The sequence below is a fragment of the Setaria italica genome, chromosome VIII (genome assembly GCF_000263155.2).
Source record: "Setaria italica strain Yugu1 chromosome VIII, Setaria_italica_v2.0, whole genome shotgun sequence".
Lineage (NCBI taxonomy): Eukaryota > Viridiplantae > Streptophyta > Magnoliopsida > Poales > Poaceae > Setaria > Setaria italica.
Genome location: NC_028457.1, coordinates 29,906,256 through 29,928,272, shown reverse-complemented (window position 1 = coordinate 29,928,272; position 22,017 = coordinate 29,906,256). Strand labels below are relative to the sequence as shown.

General features: G+C 43.6%; 2 protein-coding genes across 2 annotated transcripts; both read left to right on the top strand.

The window, feature by feature from the left end:
• Nucleotides 1–1,031: 1,031 nt before the first annotated feature.
• On the top strand, nucleotides 1,032–6,627 carry LOC101782095. Its single transcript, XM_004979475.3, has 2 exons — nucleotides 1,032–1,482; nucleotides 4,669–6,627. The coding sequence occupies exons 1-2, from the start codon at nucleotides 1,114–1,116 to the stop codon at nucleotides 6,334–6,336; spliced, it is 2,037 nt and encodes a 678-aa protein (XP_004979532.1). The 5' UTR covers nucleotides 1,032–1,113; the 3' UTR covers nucleotides 6,337–6,627.
• A 12,541-nt stretch (nucleotides 6,628–19,168) lies between these two features.
• Nucleotides 19,169–21,854, top strand: LOC101781696 (F-box protein At5g06550). Its single transcript, XM_004979474.4, has 2 exons — nucleotides 19,169–20,521; nucleotides 21,252–21,854. Exons 1-2 carry the CDS (start codon nucleotides 19,245–19,247, stop codon nucleotides 21,493–21,495), a joined length of 1,521 nt encoding a protein of 506 aa, XP_004979531.1. The 5' UTR covers nucleotides 19,169–19,244; the 3' UTR covers nucleotides 21,496–21,854.
• Nucleotides 21,855–22,017: the final 163 nt, after the last annotated feature.

The following is a 22,017-nucleotide window of genomic DNA, read 5'->3' as shown; positions in this document are numbered from 1 at the left end:
CCACACAGTATAGCACATAGAAGCGACTTGCTGGTTGACTTGACCTAAATAGGCGTGCAAGTCACTCCGACAACCCACATGTTCGGGGTCACTGCACTGTTGGTTTGTGACCACCAAAGAATTTTGATGTGTCTACAACCCCTTCATTGGTTGTACTCCGCCACCACCTGACCTCGCCACCACCTTCGCCAGGCCTCCCGCTGCCAGGAACCATCCCTCCATGGCCCGCCCCAAACCCAAAACCTCAATCTCCCCTCCTCCATCCACGCCGGCTCGCCGCCACAGGCCTCGACCTCCTCTCACAGGCGGCGGTGACTTGCTGCCAGTCATTCCGCGTGCCTTCTGCCTCGGCCGCATTCACGTTGGCTTCCTCTCCCCGAGCTCTGCCTTTGGACGAAGATTATGGATGGATAAGGTCGGCGTCCTCCACACGCTTGGCTACACGTCTCTGTACATTGCTGGGGGGATATGCGGCGCACGCTTCTTCTTTCTAGAAGTACACAATGGAGTTAGAACATGTGCCCCTACGCACTGCATCACGTGCTGTCTGCAGGGTGGCTTCTTCCATGGGATTTTTAAAAAGAAAGTTACCCCCTTACCATATGCTATATGTTTGAGTAGAAAACGCAGAGTTAGTTGATACCACTTAGTTTAATTTGGAAGGCAAAATCGTTCTTATTCAAATCTTACAAAGTATAATTTGGCTCAACTAAACTACTGTTCGTTGCATTTTGAAGTCCAGTCCAGGGTATAGGCGGAGACTGCCAGTCAACGGGGGTCCCAAGTGAAAAAGCAAGTTGCACAAACAACAAATGCAAGTAGCCAACTAGGGACTAAAAGGGGCTACAACTTTGTCGTCAGTGCAATGATCACAGAATGTGGTGTGGATGTGTTTGCTAAAAACGAGCCATACAAAAACATAAAGGACCCACCACTTTATGAATTTTATTTGGTGATAGCTCTTTTAATTTGAAACCACGAGGAGATCGAGACATATATGTGAAACATAAAGGAGTATTTAAGGGGAGGGACAGAGCAGGAGGTTGGGCATCGATCCCATCCCCGCCACTGCAATAGAAAGTAGCAGTCCAGGCTCGGGAGAATTGAAGGACGATGAGTGAGTTGATGAAAATGGATTTCACCAAAATAGTGAAGACGTGGGAGGAGTTGCAGCTGCGCATCCTCGTCCTCGCAAGCCTCTTCATCCAGTGCTTCCTCTTCGTCTCCGCACCCCAGCGTAAGCGCCGAATCCCAGGTTTGCTCAGGTTCTTCATCTGGCTGGCCTACCTTGGCAGCGATGCTGTAGCGATCTACGCGCTTACCACCCTCTCCGGTAGCCAAGAGAAAGACAGCCATCCCGGCCCGCAGGTTTTGTGGGTGCCAATCCTCTTGGTGCACCTGGGCGGGCAGGAGGCCATAACTGCCTATAACATCGAAGACAACGAGCTATGGAGGCGGCATGTCCTGACAGCGGTGTTTAAGGTCAGTGCACCGTTCCTCTTACAACTACTAGGCACAAACTTTATAGTATTAAGCACTATCCATCTACTCCGCATTTAATTCCTCAAATGTTTATGTGCACATTATTCATGTGTTGAATTGATGTTCTCGAATGAACTATATTGTGTTTCTTTGATAATTAATTGCTGGAGGAATGTGATGATGTTTCGATTAATAGGTGTATTTACACAAATGGATGTCGTTTCAACAAACATGTTTTCTTTCATGAATAGGAAATATTTCACAAAGACATGTCCTTTTATGAATATGCATGCTTTTCACTGAAATATTCATGCATGAATGTATACTTGGAGTTAGTTTGTCCGAGATTAATAATGGTAGAATTGGCTAATTTATAAGCATATATAGAATAACTCTTGCCCAATTGGCTAATTTAGAAGCATGTATAGAATAATTGTCGCTTCGTGCTCCTTTCTACAGACGTGTGCAGCTACTCGATCCCACCTATGTATCCTATGATATAGGACGTACCTGGCCGAACAAAGAGTATGTATGTGTGTGTATATAGATGTAGGTAATTTAGATACATATTTAGGGGTTATCTTTTGTGATTTTTAATGATGGTAGAGGTGGGTAATTTAGATGCAAATTAGGGGTACTTAGATTATTTTTTTCATAATGGCATAGGTGATGGTTACTTTAGATTATTTTATCAATGGTGTAGATGAGTAATTTTGAAACAAAGTAGGGATTATTTAATTTTTTAGTAGCATAGGTGGGTAATTTAGAATTTTAGACGAAGATTAGGGTTACTTTAGGTTATTTTTCACAATTGTAGAGGTGTGCATATTTAGAAAGCTAATTTAGCGTATTTTTAATAATGGCATAGCAGGGTGATTTTTAAGAAAACAAAATAGATTCAATGATTATTTTTATGGATTATGATTGGACTCTACTAATAAATTGATGACCTTATATTTATATTTTTTCATAATTTCAAAGATTTATTATTTTTTTTCTAGCGCATCTCAAGAGGATTAATGTAGATGCTTCAAAAAAAGAATCTACTTAGTACTCCCTCCATCCTTAGCATATAGCTACTTTTGGTTTGTACTAAGACAAATATCTTTAAGTTTGACTATAAATAGCAAATGAACAAAAAAGATTGACAACATAAAAGTAATGTCATTAGATTCAGCATAAAACCCACTATCATAAAATGTATAGTCTTTTTTATTTGAAATAAATTATTGTTAGAGATATTTTTAGTTAAATATAAAAATATTTAATTTAGGACAAATATAAAAGTAGGTGCATATGGGACGATGGAGTAATGGTAACACAGAACGAACTCATAAATAGATGCCTGTTCCTGACACATATGCATCTGCCATTCAGTTTCTAAATAGAGAAAAGAGGGTATCTAAAATCTAAGCCCAATAAATCCAAATATTTTAGTCTAGCTGGCAACCAAAACACTAGCACTTTGGTTATTAGAATTATCCGATAAATTACATGAATCACATCTAATCAATAAAATACACTTACAAAACACTACCCACTCCTTTTATAAATACTAGTCTATCAACCTATGCTCCGGCATGGGCTAATATTTTTAAAAACTATTATATTTGAAAATTATTTAGATATTAAACTCCTAGCTAATAATCAAATTTGTTTACCTATTACTCTCTCATTTTTGTTAGATATTAAGCTCTGACAATGTATAGATGTGTACATATCTTTGTCAACTTGTGATTGATTTTTAATTAATAATTATTTTATATACTTTTTCATCCACATTCACACTTTTTTTCATTTTGTATCGCACCTCCATACAATATGTTTAGCATAAAAATTAATATTTTTCAGCACTTCATCACATAGATATATAAATGATCTACATAGTGTCACCCATCATGCGTATATACGGTAACTTAGTATTTCTATACAATGACATAAATAGGTAATTTAGAGTCATATAATTTAGTTATGCTTTGTAACTATATGCATGAGTAAATTAGAAGAAGATTATAGCGTTACTTTCGATTATTTTTTATAATGGCAGAGCTCGGTAATTTAGATATAGGTTTAAAGTTTATTTTAGAATATTTTTGTAATGATAGTGGTGGGTAACTTTTTAGAATATATAATAGACCAATGACTATGATTATTAGAGTTTACATGATTGATATTTGATGTTTTTGATTTTTGTGAGAATTTCTATTATTTGTATTTTCTTCTCGGGCGTCTCGTGTGAACTAATTCGAAGTCTCCATGGGGGAAAAAATGAGGCCACATTGCTACAAAACTATTACCTTGAGCTACCTCTTATTTGTTAAATATTCGAACACAATACTTATATAGATATATACTTATTATCTTCATCCGATTGTGATAGATTTTAGTTAGTAATTACTCTATAATATTTTTATCCATATTTATAGTATTTAACTTTTCACTTTGCATAGCAAGTATACATTTAAACTTGTTTAATGGATCCTAAGTTTGAGCTATAATTTTAACATAAGAGATCCAATGGCTATGATGATTTGAGTCTACCGATTGATGGCTAGATATTTTGCTTTTTTGTGAGAATTTTTAGGATTTCTCTCTTTTTCTAGAACGTCCACCTAGGATCTAGGTGGCTTCACCTAGAGGTTTCAAAAAAAGCGTCCAATTAATAATAGTAATATATGATGCTATGGCACTGTCACTTAGGACAGGCACATGCATGCACTTTAAAAAATGATTTGTAGATGCACCCCTATATTTTTTTTTGACGGTCTGAAAATTCATCATTCTCTCCTCAACTGTCGGTGGGCTCCATATCCTGTATCTTCTCATTCCCTCATCTCTCCCTTATCTCCTTCCGTTATCTCCTCCTCTCTCTCCTCTCCTCTCCTCTCTCCTAAGTGGGCAGGCGGGCGGCGCGGCTCTGGCACCGGCCCGGAGCAGTGGGGTGCGGGGCGGGCGGCTCTACGAATGTTTGACTTTTCGCTAGGAAATGCAGTGGAGCGTCATCCACCCGCAATTATAAATATTGCCATCCCAACACTTACAAACTCTTGTTGTAGTACTGAGCAGATCTTAATAGTATAGTGTTTTTAATCATCGTTTGCATACCCCACTAAATGTATAGCTTAGATTCTCTTACCTTTAAAGAGTCCATCCACATATTCTCACCGTTGTCGCGCTGTATGACAGGTCACCGTCGCTATTAACGTGTTTGTCAAGTACTACCCGTGGTCGTCGTCTCCTGACATCGGAATCTTCGTACCAGGACTGCTTTTGTTCTTGTGTGGAATTACCAAATGCGTATGCAAGCCATGGGACCTGAAGAGAGTGAGCATCAACAGCCTCGTTGACGACTCTTCAGGTCCAGCAGAAAAGGGTGAGATCGATTCGCTTCACGAGTACCTACGAGCCGCAATGCTATATGTCCGCCAGGCCGACCATGGCAGCCTACAGCCATCTGATGGCGGTGACGGCGCTTGTAAAGTAGACGAAGTTTGGAAGCCCTACAACTTGTGCGTAGACGTTGCACCCCCGTACCCCGGCCGGCTTAGCTGCCTAAGACACCTGGTGCGTAACCAAGACGAAGCCCATCGCTTGGTGCAGTCCGGTCTCTCTGCAACCTTCGATCGACTCTACACCAAGGAATCACTGAAGCTGCATGACATCTCGCCTTTGAACATGACCAATAACGTCGCCATGAACCGCTGGAAGATCCTTACCTCGGCTGTTGGTATACGGACGGTAGCCGCACTTGTACTGCTGTGGGCGATCGGTCTGTTCTACCACAGTAGTAGTCACGCGTACAACCACATCGATGTCACCATCACATATGCCTTGCTATGGTCTGCTCTTGTTATGGAGTGTGCCATCCCTGCCGTGATGGAATCCGTCGACAAGATCAAGCGATGGCGGCTCAACGCGAACCGGTGGCCCGATCAAGTTGCGCAGTACAACCTCGTAGGGTACTTGGCCCGGAACAGGAAGCACTCGTGGCTCATGAAGATGGCGACCTGCCTGGTCGGCACGGACCTGCTCGACCAGCGCTGGTGCATGGAGTCCTCCAAGTCATCGCATGAAATCACCAAGCTCGTGCATGGCCACGTCGCCGGAGGATGGACGGAGGGTCACATAGCGGACGCGGAGGCATTCAGGGCCTTCAACGACTGCCGGGGGCAGTGGACTCTCGACAAGGAAGAGGCTCACACCACATCGAAGCACCTGCGATCGAGCGTGTCGAGGCCGTTCGATGAGAGCGTCCTCCTCTGGCACCTCGCTACCGACTTCTGCTTCCACCTCCACCGGACGGCTTCCTCATGCGAAGCTGCCCGCCGCCGGAGCAGGGAGATGTCCAACTACATGGCGTACCTCCTGTTCGTCAACCCGGAGATGCTCATGCCCGGTGCCCGGCGCAGCCTGTTCAGAGCTGCCTACGGCGAGCTCGCGGACATGCTCGAGGAGAATCCACGACACACGCCGCGGGACGAGGCTGGCCTCGCCCACAAAGTGATCCAGCTGGTGAAGAGGGATACCGAGGGCACGAGCATCGTTCACCAAGCTTGGAGCATCGCCGAGGATCTCATGGATTTATGCAAAGACAACGATGAGAAAATGTGGCGGGTGATCCAGGGCGTGTGGGTGGAGATGCTCTGCTTCTCCGCCAGCAGGTGCAGAGGGTACCTACACGCCAAGAGCTTGGGCACGGGCGGGGAATACCTCTCCTACGTCTGGCTCCTCCTCTTGTACATGGGGATGGAGACCTTGTCGGAGAAGATGCAGAGGACGGAGCTGTACGAGGACTGCACGGCGGCCGGCCGGACATCAGCTGCAGCAACGGCCAACAATGACCAGAATGTTTGACAGAAGGTTACCCTACGTTATATTTGTCTCGGATTGTCTCGTCGATGGTCTCGCCGCTGCTGCTCTCTTTTGCGCCACTGTGTCTGTGTTCTCTGCCCATGCGAAACGTATGTCCCTACCTGCTGCTTGCAGGGTAAGTGTAACTTGTGGTTATGAACTCCTAGCTATATGTGAACGTGTGGTATTACCACGTATTATGTTTGTGTGTCTTGCTATGTGTGCAAATGTTTGTGTACTGTCGCTGCTTCATCATACCTTAGGACAACCACGTAAAAATATAAGTTCAAAATCTGCCAGCTTGTTCAACGATCGTAGCTAAATACTGCAAGGCTTGTTAGCTTGTTCGCTTCATGGATGAAGTCTCAATGCCTTTGTCGTTGTGTGCAGTACAACTTTGGCCAATTGATTGGAAATTTGGTCTTTAATCTTTTGTTGCTTTGAAAATTTCGATGTTGATTTTTTTGGCTGCTGATTGAAATCAGGCAGTTCGTGGTTACCGAACCCGAATTTTCAGGTACGCGATTCTAATTATTTCATGCAAACTTCGGGTTACAGTTTTCAAAACCTAAAATTTTATGCTAACCCCTACTTCACGTGGAGGCTTCAAAGGGACCTCCAATAAGAAGTGCAATAGAAGTGAGAAATGAATTAAGATATTAAGTTGTACTCCCTCCGTCCCAATATAAAGGACGTTTGAGGGTTGAAAGTTTTTTTCAAAATAAAAGACGTTTTAGCCCTGGCAGCCTGTACGTAGTAGGGGAGTCAGCACCTGTCAATGTCGTCCACTATATGAATTAAAGAGAAAGCAAGCTGCATCAAAAAAAAGACAAACCAAGCGATGGGAACATAAAAAAATCTCGGAACCTTATCTCCTCTTACGGCGGGCACGCACAGCATCCGTCTCCACCTCCGCGAGCTGCGCGAGGCCGCGCTCACGCCGAACTCCCTCCTCCGCAAATCCTCCTCCCTCCTCCGCGAATCCACCTCCCTCCTTCTCCGGTGTGGAAGGCAGCGGCGGCCTCCGTCGATCTGCGCGGTGCCGTCGTCTGTTGGTGCCGCGGTGCCCTGGCGTACCGTCGGCGAGCCGACGACTGCGCCCCGACGCCCCTCCCTCCCCATCTCCTCTCCTCGTCCCCATCTCCTTCCATCTCCACCGCCACCACATCTCCCAGTCTTCGATCTCCCTCCGCCACCCCGTCAACTACAGCGCATCAGGCATGGCTGGCGCTGCGCGGCGCCGTCGCCGTTTCCCTAACCGCCTAGCCTGGATCCGTCGCCGTACCGGGTCGAAGCAGCGCGGCGCAAAGCTGAGAAGTAGCAACAGCGAAAGCGACGACGATGCGGCCTCTAAGGTCGCGCTGAAGGTGGGGGGCGGCGGCGATGCGGCCTCCAAGGTCGCCCTGAAGGTTGGGGGCGGCGGTGATGCGGCGTCCAAGGTCAGCTTGAAGGTTGGCCGCGACGGTGATGCGGCCTCCAAGCTGGCCCTAAAGGTGGGGGACGGCGGCGATGTGGCCCCCAAGGTTGCCCTGAAGGTGGGAGACGGAGGCAACGACGGCAGCTACGATCCCAACACGGGCACCTGTGGCTGGGATGGGAGCCCGAAGCACATCGTGGAGGTGGGGGGCGGCGACGACGATGATGTCAGCTACTCTCCCATTTTGGGGTGCTGCAGCTGCAATCTGATCCGAAAGCACCTTGTGGCGGAGGAGGACGGCTGTGAAGGCACCTGCCCTCACCACTTGGGGAGCTGCGACTGCTGTGGGAGCCCAAAGCACGTCGGACATGGTTGTCTGCGTTTGGACGCAGAGGGACAATTGTACGTTCTCAACTCAGAAGCTGAAGATAGTGAGCTGGAGGAGAGCTACCGTCCAGTGCTCCGCCGAGGTCAAGGGGCCTTTGGCCGTCGACTTGCTGCAACCGGTGAGGTGGCCTTGGAGGCAGGCACAACCAAAGCTACCACTGATGCCGGTGGCGAAATGACCGAAGAGATGGTGCAGTACATGGAACAATGCCTTACCGGCATCGAAGAGGCCAACAGGGAAGTCTTTATCCCCTCGATCAAGGTTCTCCTCACTTCTATCTACACCCATAACTAGTTCTGATGCCTGCATATTATCTGTACAAATATGTGCTGCTTTTGTGTGTTTTCGCTTTTGGGTATGAAGGTACTTGCAATTTAGAACTATATTTCCGCTATTTGATTTCCGTTATGTGAACATTAAGAACTATATTTTGTTAGCTTTTGGGACAGTTATGATTTCCGCTATCTGAACATTAAGAACTATATTTTGTTAGTTCAATGTCACCAGAACAACGCAGCATACTGTTATTTTTGCAGTGAAGTAAATATATGCACGAACAGATGGTGTTTTTAGTGGCAGAAAATGCATGAACACGATTAATAAGTAAGTAGGAATTCAGAGAAACCAAACTAGTTTTTATACATGCAACAAAAGGCTTTCCTTCGCCTCCACTAGGATTACAAGATACTAAACATATTTACAAGTACACACATCACAATAGCAGTACATTAAGCAAAAGCTAGACATCCATATTGCATTGGTGCTGCACACTTCAAAAGCTAGACATCCATATCCCATTGTTACTGCACACCTCAAAAGCTTAACAAACAATTCGATTAGTTGTTCAACGACTCAATTGCCTTCTGAACTATCTCCCTATCGCAACTAAGATATTTGGGAAGCATGCCTGCTGCCTCCAGCCTCGGCTTATTCATGTGGGGGATCTTGTACCTATTCCCTCCATTATCTTTCATAACTTCAATCATGCATCCTTGTAGCGTCAGGAATACCCTATTTAGAATAACAGGGTTGTAGTGTTCATATTCATTGATCACATTTGCGATGATGTCATCCATATTTCTAGATGTCGTTCTATCCGTCATCGACTGAAGAGATGCAAAGAAACCAAGATCTAGGCAATTCATATCAGGAGAATTAGCAGGTTGATTCATTATGCGTATATCCAGGCCGGTATGGGCAACTGCTGTTTTAAAATCAGGATCATCGGCATGGATATGTGAGGGAGCATTGTCCTGTTGTATCCAAATTATCTCGTTGGCATCTTCTCGAGGCCAACGAATGCGTATAGCTTCAAAAAGTTTTGTGATCATATAAGATCTCATTGTTTGTCTATCAACCTTCATTGTCTTCGTGATAGGTGTGCCCCTAGGCCTATTGTCGCTTCTTCTTTGTGCTGGTTCCTGAAAGTAGAACGATTCTTATGAGAATATAGTTGTATTGATTCTTATGTATCGAAACAAGAATAAAACATGGCCGAGAATGCTACCTCACGGACAAAAGGTCAACAGCCTAACTTGCCATCAAAATAACATCTACCTTCAGCATCAAACCTAGGCTGTGTAATTCCAGAATAAAACATGACTTTATTAATGTTATTCTTGTTTTGCATTGTCCTGTGGGGGTCTTCTTCGTCTGGAGCCATGTACATCTTCTTATTCTTTCTTGTCCCATTGAACCACTTCTCATCTGTGTGGATTATATTTTTCATGTGTCTGAACATGGGATTAGTTGGCAGCGTACTTGGTTCTAGCATAGAGAGACACCACTGCAGCCTAGCCTTTTTATTTGCTTCCTTCAAATATGGCTTCAGTGAGTTGGAGTGTCGTCGTAGCAATCCTTGCCTGAATGCCCTATGCAGATTGCTTTTATGGACACCTAGAGCATTTGCAAGTGACCTTATAGTACCCCTTCTGCTTAGGGGAATATTTGGAACTCTAGAGACATCCACTTGAACTTTTTTACGGCCGCAGTTCTTAGGTTTCAAACTCTGAACATCAACTGGTATGCCCTGTGCCCAACAATTTTTTGCTCTCTTCCATACACGTTGTATGGTACGTACACGGACATTGTACTTTTCAGCAATAATAGTTGTAGTGTTTCTTTTTAATTTTCCATTGTTACTGCTCCGAAGCAAATCTTCAAATATGTCTTGTCTTTGTCTTTCTGTCAAATTCCTGAAGCTATGTGGGGCCTGATCATGATTTGCTTGGTCATCATCTACACCATCATGTGCTTGCTCATCCTCTTCAGCATCATGTGCTTGGGCATTGTCTTCGTCGTCATGTGTTTGCTGATTCTCTTCACCATCTGAGTCCGACAACTCCTCTTCATCAAAGGCGATGTCTACAGTTTCAGCGTACACGCCAAACACCTCTATAAGGTCATCCAAGGCATCTTGTTGACCTGGATAAAAATAGAACTGATCAATACAAATCGTTTTGGACTTAGAGCTAATAAATGTGTTGTAGGACCTTTTTATTTGGATCACATGCTGCACAGCTGCAGATAGACACACAATTAATAATTTTGCCTAGGATGTGCACAAATGCATTAAATATGATTCTTTTTAGCAAACATATGTGTATGCTCAAGTCACTAATTGGAAATAATCACCTGTCAGCAGGTTGTCTTGTTCACTGCCCTGTTGAGGAAGATTCAAGTCAAAGGGATGGAAAACATTATGAACCGGTGCATCATCAAAGAGGCCAGGTAAGGCATCTGCTCCACCACTAAAGGCATTCTCACATGCTACAAAAATAATTTCAGGTGACAAACATAAACACACCACTTTATTTGTGCTACTGAAATGAGCATTCTAAGATAGCCCTTTAATTGTAGAGAATTGATGTTCGTTAAATATCTTGAACTCCTGGAAATATTCACCTGCATGTATGCTTCCTTCTTGTTCATTTAAAGAAAATGGACGGGCAGCTGTCAATTGCACTTGTGAGTTATCCACCCCTATGAAATGTACTCCCTGTCAACACTGTTTATTTTGGACAAGATGCTAAAAAAGCATTTGGTATACCAAATTTTTTGTAGAAGCAACAAAACATATGGTGAGGTTAGATGCAACTCTTAGTAGATTAAAATTTTTTGCACTTCTATTGAATCCAGGAAATAACCTTAGGCTACACCAAATTGAAATCCAATAGGAGTAAGGCATCAAATTACCTTCACAAAATCAGTTTAGGAGATAGAGAAAAGACAAACAGAATCCAAGCAAACTCATTTTAGGAGTCCAGGAAGAGAGAGAAAAAGAACAAGAGTCATCATACTAAACTGCATGTTGAAGGAGGAGGGCAAGTAAAGAATCACCTCTTTTTATTTCCCTTGCACCAACTGCTTCCAAGGGATCATGGATACTCCTATCTTGTTCATTTGCAGGTGGCTCGTTGAGATCAGGCCCCTCATCTCCTTCCTCATCTAGAGTTGCATTCAAGTCAAGGGCCATGGCGAGTGAATGGTTTGGAGGAGTTGTGGGCAGTGAGGCAGTAGCTTTAGTAGCCCATAAGTTAAATATGGCACCTGAATGGCTATTTAAATTTGTTTGTGTTGCTTCTCTTAATTTTTGGCGCTAAGTTTGGTTCCCGCCAGCTGTAAAATTATGTTTTGTGAAATGTTCATTTGTTTAATGAAAATTGTACAAGCAAAAGTAAGTGAATGCACTGTGATGTCTACACATGTAATGATTGAAATTGTAGGGGTATGCATGTCATTTGGTGGTGGCCTTGGTACTCCCCCAAGAGACTAAAACGTCCTTTATATTGGGACAGAGGGAGTACTAGTATACACTCCAATCAACAATCAAAGGAAAACAACATTAAAATAAGAGTAAAGTACATAAGTGGTTCTCAAATTTATCACGCTTTACCATCTGGTCCCTAAACTTACAAATTGCAGATTTTGACCTCCTAGCGGCGGAGTTTGGAGACATCGAGTTCACCAGGGTTTCGGCCAGTCGCTCTGAAGGCTTCTAGGAAACGACTTGTGGTGCAGTTAAGTTTTTGGTGGCAGCTTCATAGATGGAGGAGATACTGGGGCTGTAGGGTGGTATCATACCCCTTTCTGATGGCAATACAAAAAACAGATATGCGGCGTGGAGTCGAGGCAACGAGAGCGAGGAGTGGAGTCTAACAACGGATGTGACGAGGCCCTGCGCATTGTGTTTTTGTGGAGATGTTTGCGAGGCAGCCTTGGAGAGGTTCAAATTTGGTGGAATCATCCTATTGGTTTAGGGTGTGGTGCTATGGCGGCACCATGGCGATGGATCCCGCTTGGTAGCGACTTTCTCGGCTGCTTCCTTGTGGTTTCTAAAGATGTTGAGCGGTTACTATATTTTTGGCTACTACATGTGCACGACCTGAAGAAGACAATGACCTGGTATTGCGGTGGCGGTGGTTGGCCCTGCATAGCAGCGGCTAGTTTGGCGTCTGCCGGGCTACTTGAAGGTGAAAGAAGATCTGCGGTGCGACTGATAATTGTGGTGTACGTGACTGGTAGTATTTGCGTTATTGTGGCGGTGGACAAGTTGGATGGAGCTTGTGGTTGCTGAGTTGTTCATTAGCTTAGTTTGTTCTGTATTGATGTCCCAATCCACTTGGGTATTTTTTTTGTTGTTGTTGTACTGTCCAGTCTGAGTTGTTCTGCTTTTTAATATAATCGGGTAGCTATCCTGCTGGTTCATTTCAAAAAATACATTTTTTTGTCCCTACCAAAACATGAAAGCAGGTTACACTAGGTAGTCCAAGGAGCATTATCAAGTTGGGACTTGGCATCAAGAAGGCTGCGGACACAACTAGGCAGAACCAGCGCGAGTGCTAGGAGATTGAGAAGACTGTGTCCCGTGTGTGCCAGCTTGTGGACATGCCCATCCAAATAGAGATGCTACGCCACCCTGCGATGAGTGGGGTACTGGACGACCTGGTGGAGAGCCTCCAAGAGGCCTTGGAGCTAGTCACGGGCTGCATGGAGAAGAGTGCTATCTATCGCTTCTTCAAGGCCGGTGGCATGGCAAAAGAAGTTGCAACGGGTGCAGGACCATCTTCTGCGGAAGCTGATGCTCGGTACCCTCCCCACAATGACTTCACAATCACTCACTATGAAAAGTGCAAGTTTCACTATAAAACATGAGCATCCGTCCCGAAACTTAGTACCGGTTGCATTTTAAGCTAACGGCTAGCACCCCAGGAGGCTCCCGTGGGGACCTTTACTACCGGTTGGTGCTCACAACTGGTACTAAAGGGTACACATTTGTACCGGTTGGGACCCCCAACCGGTACAAATTTGCCACCCACCCAACCGGTACTAATTGGTGCACATTAGAACCGATTGCTTTCCTAACCCGGTAATAATGTGGACCCTTTAGTACCGGTTGGTGCCCCCAACCGGTCCTAAACTTCTTCCTATAAATCCCCTCCTTCCTCCTACCTGAGCCATTTCTTCCAACTCGAGTTTTACCCTATCCATGGCGAAATAGGGGAGATGCTGCTGGATTTGTGATCATTTCATGGGGATTTCACTCATTCAAGTGTTCTAAAGGTTAGGAACTTCATCCTCCCTTGATACATGGTTAGTATATTCAAGTGTTCTAAAGGTTAGGAACTTCATCCTCCCTTGATACATAGTTAGTATACTAAGTTTTATGCTTTAGAGATAGAGAAATTTGTGATTTTTAGAGTAAGCTGCAATGGAGAAATTTTTCATTTATATGAATGTGTTATTTAGAGCTCATATTTGTTTTTTTAAATATATGTACCATTTTGAGTAGGAAATTATGTTAAATTAGAAAAAAAAATCTTGAAGTAGCTAGAATTTATATAAAATCATGTTAATTCTTAGAAAAGTATAAAAATAAGTGAAAATTATATTATGTTAATTTATCAATTACGTTATCACACTGTGAGAAATAATGTTCATTTCTTACCAATTCAAGAATTTTTCTATATTCTCTAGCTAATTCACCATTTTTACTACAATTTTTAACTAATTCATATACTGCAGAAATAGAAAAAGAATTAACCACAGATCGAGCTTCACCCTATCAAAGGCGCTATAGGGGAGGTGATGCCGAATTGAAGACCATTTCTTGAGGATTTCACTCATTCAAGTGTTCTAAAAGATAGAAACTTCATCCTCCGTTGTACATGGTTAGTATACTAAGTTCTATACTTCAGAGCTAGAGTTGTTTGTTGTAGTGTATCATGTTGTTTGGGTCTGAAATTTAAATTTTTGTATTTCTATCTAAAGTTTCAGCAACATTTCAATTTTTACTTATTTCATATTTTTTATGTTTTATTTATAATTGTATAGATGATCAGAATAACTTTGGTTCGGTAATATTTTGTAGATGGATTGGCAATGGATGTACAACGCGGACAAACGTTCCTTACAGTACATTAACGGCTTGCATGGTTTTCTTGATCAGGAAGAATCCAACAAACCACCGTCCGGTTTCATTTGTTGTTAATGCAGAAATTGCAAAAATGAGAAGGATTACTCATCCAGAAAGACTATTCACGCCCACATATATAGTTCTGGATCCATGCCTAACTATTTTGTTTGGACCAATCATGGGGAAAGAGGAATTATGATAGATGATGATGAAGAAGAAGAAGAAGATGACAACATTCCTGACTAGATTCCAATAAGTATCTTTGCATATGCTCCAATGGGCGAGGCTGAAGAAGAGATGGGTGAAGCAGAAGGTCCTATCAATGATCTAGGTCATGTGTTGCGAGATGCAAAGGAAGATTGCGAGAATGTGAAGAAGTCAAAACAATTTGAGCGTATGTTAGATGATCATAAGAAATTATTGTACCCAGATTGCAAATAGGGGCACAAAATTTTGGGTACCACACTAGAAATGCTGCAATAGAAGGTAAAAAATGGAGTTTCTGACAAGGGTTTTGATGAGTTAATGAAAATCATAAAGAATATGCTTCTCGAGGGAAAAAAATTGCCATCCTCAACGTACGAAGCAAAAAAGGTTGTTTGCCCTCTCGGTTTGGAGGTACAAAAGATACATGCATGTCCTAATGACTGTATCCTCTATCGCGGTGAGGAATACGAGAAATTGGAGGCTTGTCCTATGTGCAAAGCGCCGCATTATAAGATCAGGCAAGATGATCCCAGTAATGTTGAGGGACAAACCATCAAGAACAAAGTTCCTGCGAAGGTAATGTGGTATTTCCCTGTAGTACCACGGTTGAAGTGTTTGTTCAAAAACAAGGGACATGCAAAGTTGATGCGTTGGCACAAAAAAGAAAACGTAAGCAAGATGAAATGATCAGACACCCCGCTGATGGGTCCTAGTGGAGAACAGTTGATAGAGAATTTCCCGAGTTTGAAAAGGATGCAAGGAACATACGGTTTGGTTTAAGTATAGATGGATTCAATCCATTCGATGGGTTCAGTAGTGGTCATAGCACTTAGTCTGTGACCTTATGTATGTTCAACTTTCCGCCTTGGATGCGCATAAAGCGGAAGTTCATTATGATGCCGATAATTATCCAAGGCCTAAAATAACCTAGCAATGACATTGATGTTTACCGAAGACCGTTGGTTGATGACCTTATACTGTTATTGAAGGAAGAAGGTATACGTGTGTGGGATGAGGAAAAAAAAGAGACTTTTAATCTACGAGCATTGTTGATTGTAACCATCAATGATTGGCCGGCGCTCGGTAATCTGTCTGGATAGTCAAACAAGGGATTCCGATCCTGCACGCACTGTTTAGATAATACTTGCATCATGTATTTGAAACATTGTAGGAAGGTCGTGTATATGGAAGCATTTTGAAGGGGAGAAAGAAAAACGTACTAAGCCCATTCACTGTAATGGTAAATGTGTATTTTTTATGATAAAGGATGTGAGGGTAGTCTTTGGCAAGGGCTCTGGTAGCCAACCTGTTCCGAACGACGAGGACAGACACGCACCCATGTGAAAGAAGAAGTCTATATTTTAGGAGCTACCTTATTGGGAAATCCTTCAGATCCGTAATGCAATTGATATGATGCACCTGATGAAAAATCTTTGCATGAACGTGCTTGGCTTCCTGGGTACATATGGAAAGGCAAAGGATACAATTGAAGCGCTTCGGGACCTGAAACGTATGAAACAATGAGATGGTCTACATCCGAAAAAGAAAGACAATGAGCATTACTTGCATCCTGCCGGTTACACTCTTAGCAAGGAAGAGAAGGAAAGCATGTTTGAGTGCTTGAATAGTATCAAGGTCCCACGCTACTCCTCGAATATACAGGCATTAATAAATTTTAAACAAAAGAAATTCATAAATCTAAAGGCCCGTGACTGCCATGTCCTGATGACACAATTGTTGCCTGTTGCACTAAGGGGTATTCTACTAGAGAATGTAAGAATGGCAATCATGAAGCTATGTGCATTCCTTAACATGATTTCTCAGAAGGCAATCCATCCAAACAACCTACTAAAGCTGCAGAATGACGTGGTGCAATGTCTTATTAGCTTTGAGATGGTCTTTCCACCTTCCTTCTTTCATATCATGACCCACCTTCTAGTCTACCTTGTTGAAGAGATTTTTATTCTCGGTCCTGTATTTCTACACAATATGTTCCCTTTCGAGAGGTTTATGGCAATTCTGAAGAAGTATGTTCTTAGTCGTGCCCGTCTGGAAGGAAGCATCGCAAAAAGATATGGAACAGAGTAGGTCATTGAGTTTTGTGTTGACTTTATTGATGACCTGATTTCGATTGGAGTCCCTGTATAACGCCACGAGGGGAGACTGAAGGAAAAGGGCACATTAGGGAGGAAACGCCATGAGTACACATTTTACACCAGAACCCAAGAACAAAAGAGCACAAACCAAAATAGTGGTGTCCGTATAGATGAAATAGACAACAATGGAAAAAAAGATAGATACTATGGTGTCATTGAGAAGATACAGGAACTCAACTATGGACCTTTGAAAATCCCTCTGTTTCAGTGCTAATGAGTGAAACTTACTAGAGGAGGCGTAACGACACACAACTATGGGATGGCAATAGTGGACCTCAACAAAATTGGATACGGAGAAAAACCATTCGTACTAGCCAATGACGTGACTCAAGTTTTCTACGTGAAGGACATGTCAAGCAAACCAATAAGGAAGGGTGCTAATAAGTCAGATGACCAGCCAAAGCGCCACATAGTTCTTCCAGGGAAAAGAAAATCGTTGGAGTTGAGGACAAGACTGACATTTCAGAAAATTATGATTAGTTTGATGATCTTCCTCCATTTTCAGTCGAGGTTGACCAAGTATCCTGTTAGCCAAAGAGGACGCTCCATACTTACATCGAGATCACAACCAAGGGACATTCGTTAAGAGGAGGGTTATTAACATTCCATTAGATGATGTTGCGTAATGTATTTGAACCATTATGTTGTGTTTTTGGTTATCAACAAAGGAATTAATGTAATTACCCTATTACCCTTAATTATGAATGGTTAGATCTTGTTTATACTTTATACCACTAGGTGGTGGAATTGTACACCGTAAAAAAGCTCCTAGTTTATAAACCAAAGTAAAAAAGAATAAATGTAATAACCTTTGTTGCCCCAGCAAGGCTGGCTTTAGTTGTAGAGTTAAATTTTCTGGTCAATTCCTCGCTCTGCATTCGACGTCACTTAAGCACATATCTCAGCATTTGACCTCACTTAAAGACTTGGCTCTGCATTTGACCTTGCATTTCCTATGGACGTAGATGGCCTTGATAAGTTGCCATCTTCAGTGGACACAAGTCTTCCTTTTAGATAATATGTCATCGAACCATGAATCTGAAATAGGAGGAAAAATGAATGTCAGTGTGATGCAATAGATGTTAAATAATGTAAACCATATTAGCTCCTCATCCGTTGATTGGAGTTAGCAGTCTCTTCAATTCAATTCAGCAGTACCTCCAATTCGAATAAATTGATTGAACAATACTATTTGCAAAAATATCACCCTATTAAACAAGGACTAGTTTTTGCATAGTTAAAATATTAATTATTTTAATTTTTTAGTACCATTAAATATTAAACAATAAATTTACGTACAATTAAACAAGTACATGATTAATTCACGGTAAACATGTTAATAACATTCTTCTAAATTTTTGCATGGTTATCTAGTTTTTCGAATTTTAAAGTTAACATAAGTATTTTGACCATTATAATCTATTAGTAAGTTAAAATAATAAATTTACCATGTTTGATATTTGAACGCATCTAATATAAAATGTACATCTAATCCACATGAAGCTACCAAATTATTTTTTCAATTTTTATATTGTATCGATTTTCTTCCTCCCTAGTAGTCTTTTTAGTTTTTCTAGACACACCTCTATTTTGATTCATATAGTCATCGCACTTCAACCTTGCATTACAATGAGATTAAAGCAGCATGTCATGCTCTGCTGCCATCGGCGCCATCACCTTTGTTTGTTGCTTCCTCCTGCTGTCCTGCAGCTACGCCCTCTCCATGAACTCCGCCACGGTCTCCATCCCAAGAGAATGGCAGGACGACGAAGGAGAGAGAACAGTTTTTTTTTACCACCACCTGTTTTTCTAATTAAATGGATCCGTATAGAGTTGTGAGGTGATTTGGGGATCTAATTATAGCACCGCGTAGAAAAATTAATGGAATCAGATTTAAGGCTGCTGTCAATTTACTTTACAAATCCTGCTACCAGACGCTGTTTCATCAATTTTTTGTTTAAAATAATGCGGATGAATACACTTCAAAACAAATATCATAATTTTATCTGCTTTCAAACTTATCTTTCAACAGAAAATGGGTCCTACTAGAATTTACTGTCCCATTTTAGTACCTAATCCATACCGTTAACTTTTTTAGATGAAAAACTTTTTTTTTACTGCAGGAAGTGACATGAACAGTTGAAAAGATGCAGGTATTTTCGCTAGGAAGATCTGACAGTTTTTTAATTTACCGCGCTGCGATCTCGTCCGTTCATCTCTGATCGAGTGGCACCTTTAGCCATGCCCGTCTCCACAAGACCTTAACCCCCCGAACTCATCTTCCTCCTCCCCCTCCCGCCGCCACCGCCGCCGCCGCCAGAGCCGACCATGCCGGGGGCCTTCCACTCCCTCCTCCTCCCCCTCCAACGGAAGCGCAAATCCAAGCGCCACCGCAGCCGCAATCACCCAAAGGAGAACAAACCCAAGAACCACCTCGCCGCCGCCGGAGACCCGTCCTTCCACCTGAAGAGCTCCGCCTCCGCCTCCTCCAGGGACATAGGCTGCCTCGTCCAGCCACTCGGCAACCTCTTCCTCGCGGCCACCCCTCGCGCGAACCTCCGGGACGCGGGGCTCGGCGCGCTCCGCCCGCTCCCGGACGACCTCCTCCTCGACGTCCTGGGCCTCCTCCCAGCGCGCGACCTCGCCGCGCTCTCGGCGGCGTCCAAGGCGCTCTACGTCGTGGCCGCCCACGACCCGCTCTGGCGCGCCTTCGTCCTCGACGAACTCGGCGGCGCGTTCGACTTCGCCGGGTCCTGGCGCACCACCTACATCGCCGCGGCCTCCGGCGGCCAGCCCCACCTCATCCCCCCGCGCGCCCTCAAGATCAGGGGCTTCTACTCCGACTACCTCTTCCAGAGCTGGCTCTGCGCCAACATGGAGATGCGGCACGAGTGGCTCGCCCGGGACAACATCGAGCGCCGCCGCGGCATATCCGTGGAGCAGTTCATCGCCGAGGTCGAGGAGCCCAACAGGCCAGTGCTGCTGGAGGGGTGCATTGATGGCTGGCCGGCGTTGCAGAAATGGAGCAGGGAGTACCTACTGGAGATCTCGGCAGGTAAGGAGTTTGCGGTCGGACCGGTGAGCATGACACTGGATAGGTACTTCAGGTATGCAGACAATGTGCAGGAGGAGAGGCCATTGTACCTCTTTGATGCCAAGTTTGCAGAAAAGGTGCCGGAGATGGGGAGGGACTATGAGGTGCCGGTGTACTTTAGGGAGGACCTGTTCAGTGTTCTTGGGGAGGAGAGGCCGGATTACAGATGGGTTATCATTGGACCAGCTGGATCAGGGTCGTCGTTCCATGTTGACCCGAATTCGACATCAGCATGGAATGCTATCATTAAAGGGTCCAAGAAGTGGGTGATGTTTCCACCTGAGGTTGTACCACCAGGTGTCCACCCCAGCGCAGATGGAGCTGAGGTCACCAGCCCTGTATCTATCATGGAGTGGTTCATGAACTTCTATGGGGCTTGTAAGACCTGGGAGAAGAGGCCCATAGAGTGCGTGTGCCGAGCTGGGGAGGTGGTTTTTGTGCCTAATGGGTGGTGGCATTTGGTGATCAATCTTGAGGAGTCCATTGCCATTACCCAGAATTATGTGAGCAGGTTAGATTTCACAGTGCATACTGTTTCATTTTTTTTCTGCAGTCATGTCATATACATTGCCGTTCACAGTCAAGCAATCATGTATTGAATTATTTCTTTTTCAATATTGGCATATAGTTGTACTCTTCTATAGGTATGTTTTTTTTTGTCATACCGTTTCACAAACTAGTCAGAATTAAAAGGGATTACAGTGCTCGATACTGACACTGGTGTTCTATGCTAAAACATATTTTTGCTCACAGGAAATATGTGTGTTGATCGTGTGAGCTTCAACTTAATTACTTTATCTCATTTTAGCCTTGCAAAAGATTTAGGTCTCCTTGTCATTGTACAACTTATGGGTTCATACACCAAAGCCCCTTGATTTAATCCAAAGTGTCGTGTCTTCAGTGTTGAATTTATCAGAATTGTCTTTTGGACCCCAACATTACCTAAAAACCCAAATCTGCTGGGCCATGATATTTGCCCTTAACTCGCAAAATTGAACTAGTGTTTAGGATTCAGACTAGAAATGGAGGAACCATGAAGCCAAGTTCTTTGTGTGGGAAGCAACCTGTGTGCAATGCAGATTTCTTCATCGATATAGCAGAAAATTCTTGACTCATTTCTAATTATGACATGGACACTGTCAGCATTATGCAACTTATGTGTGAAGTTTTGTGCTATTTGCATTTAAAAATTTAGATTATGAATGATGATTTGCTTCTTCCTTTCCCTGCAAAACATCCAGGAGGAATCTGTTGAATGTTCTTGACTTTCTCAAGAAGCCCAATGCAAGCGAGCTTGTCTCGGGGACCAAGGACAGAGTGAACCTGCACGACAAGTTCTGTGGTGCCATCGAGGCCACTCACCCTGGCATGATAAATCAGCTTCAGCTGGAGGCACAGCAGAAGGCTGCTGCTCGGAAGAAGCAAGCATCATTCTGGGATTCCGCTGCCGATGCCAAGAGCGGAGGATTCAAGTTCTCTTTCTGAGTTTCACAACAGCTAGGTTCGAATCATGTGTGAGTGGGTCCATTTTTTTTCTTGGTAAGAGTTCAGCAATTTTGTTGGTCCATTTCACTTCCCCGTGTGCATCGTGGGAATTTTAGTGTACAAGATTTGTGAGCCTTGCTATCGGCCGGTCACAGGGAACCTGGCTAACTGATTATCTGATTTGTGCAATGAACTGCCATGTTAACGTCATCCTAATTCGGAAAGGGTCGAGTGCAAGAAAAATCGCATTGCTGTTGTACCGTGTAACCTGTAGCATGATACAATTAAGAATCAGTTTTTGAAGATTTTTTTATGGCCGTTTTTGATGAATTTACAAAAGAATAGTTACATTGTTTTCATATATTAGTAAAGGACAATTACATTTGTTTTCATATCATGTACTCCACGCAGCTTCAGGCATTTCGGGTAACAATCAGGCACTCGTGCAATGGAAACGGGGGCACAATTGCTGCTCAGACTCGCTGTCGGCCAGAACTGTGGGAGTAGGGGGCCTAGTGGCCA